Source organism: Odontomachus brunneus, unplaced genomic scaffold, assembly GCF_010583005.1.
Source record: "Odontomachus brunneus isolate Ranch 3 - 2012 unplaced genomic scaffold, Obru_v1 Obru_scaffold_001, whole genome shotgun sequence".
Lineage (NCBI taxonomy): Eukaryota > Metazoa > Arthropoda > Insecta > Hymenoptera > Formicidae > Odontomachus > Odontomachus brunneus.
Genome location: NW_022639451.1, coordinates 3,767,045 through 3,768,625, shown reverse-complemented (window position 1 = coordinate 3,768,625; position 1,581 = coordinate 3,767,045). Strand labels below are relative to the sequence as shown.

At 32.4% G+C, this 1,581-nt stretch overlaps 1 protein-coding gene across 1 annotated transcript in view; it reads right to left on the bottom strand.

The window, feature by feature from the left end:
- The window catches only part of LOC116851100, a 4,590-nt gene that overhangs the window by 1,853 nt on the left and 1,156 nt on the right, over positions 1–1,581 (bottom strand). The window contains exons 2-4 of the mRNA XM_032830204.1: positions 1,325–1,466; positions 568–1,006; positions 155–472 (exon numbers count right to left, since the gene is read on the bottom strand). Of these exons, the coding sequence (XP_032686095.1) occupies positions 155–472; positions 568–1,006; positions 1,325–1,327 (760 nt within the window). The 5' untranslated portion in view covers positions 1,328–1,466. The remainder of the gene's footprint in view (positions 1–154; positions 473–567; positions 1,007–1,324; positions 1,467–1,581) is intronic.

The following is a 1,581-nucleotide window of genomic DNA, read 5'->3' as shown; positions in this document are numbered from 1 at the left end:
ATATATATATATATATATATATATATATATATATATATATATAAATTTATGAATGAAATATCACTCGAATTCGAATGACTCGATAGGCATTCTACTTATCGAGTGAAATTTCGCATCCTAAAATTTAGAGAGCACATATAATTGCAATACTAACCCTTCCATAATGATTTCATTGACTCGACAGATAGTTGATAAGCGGCAGTGTTTGATTTGCGCATGGTATTAGCTCTGACGTGAGAAAACGGATCACGTACGCAATGGGAACTTTTCGCGTAAATCTCGTCCATGTCATACGGATCCATTATTTCCCAATTAGCGCCGTACCATGGCGTAGAGATAGTCACTGGAATTTTATGACCGATTGGAAGTAATTCAGGATCGTACATCCAAATAGATGTTAGCAACTTGGAAGTATTCTGTGATTTTTGTGCATACACGAGATTGCTAGATTGTAAATTATTATGCTGGATTGCTGTATCAAAAATATAAAATTACAGTTTGATTTTATCTCGAAATTCTCGATGATGCAGAAAGTTTTCATGGAAATGAAAATAAATCGAATTATACCATGCGACTGTTGTGGCGTTATTATCGTTAACATAGACATTGAAGACGCAGGAGGAACAACCTGCGACGTTTGAAGCATAACCGTTCTAGGAGCAAACGTTTGAGGCATAATCGTTCTAGGAGCAATTGCTTGAGGTACAATCGGCTGAAGTATAATCGATTGTGGCAAAATTGCTCGAGGCGCATTTATTTGGATTATATGAGGCGTAAATGTTTGTGGTGTGAACGTTTGAAGCAGAGGACCCTGAGGCTCGAACGTTCGAGGCACAGGCATTCGAGGTTTGAACGTTTGAGGTACAGGCATTCGAGGCACAGGCATTTGAGGCGCATTCACTAGAAATGCAAACGTTTGAGGAGCGAACCTTTGAACTGCGTACTGCGTTTGAGGTTTAGATGTTCGAACTTCATAGAAGTTTATCGGTGAATTATGGTGTTTACTCTAAAATGGAGCAATCAATGTGAGACAAGTTTACGTATACAAAAAAATATCTAAAAAATAAAAAATATTTATTCGGTGCGTACTAATAACATATTTACTTCAATCTAAATTCTTTCAGTTAAATAGAATAAACAATTGCTTTTGTAAAAAAAATCAAGATTTTAAAATAATATATATTTCCTTATCTAAAAAATATTTTATATTAGTATGAGTTTAAATATGTTACTAGTACCCATCGCAAATAAATATTTTTTTTTCTTAGTAAGTATTTTTCTCTCATATAAGGACGATGTTTCATAAAGTATCGGTGGAATTTACCATATTGTTCACACAAAGCTTTTTTTTATCTCTTTCTTCGCACTAATGTATCCTTTAATTTGTACTATTTATAAAATTCCCAGTGATCGAAACTAATAAGAAAGCACGATCAGTTTTTGTGAATAAACAATTAGTGGAATTACTATTAACAGAAATAAAGTTCATATAAAACTTTGGTTTGTTAACGCGATCGAAAAATAATAGGAAACTATATATATATATATATATATATATATATATATATATATATATATATA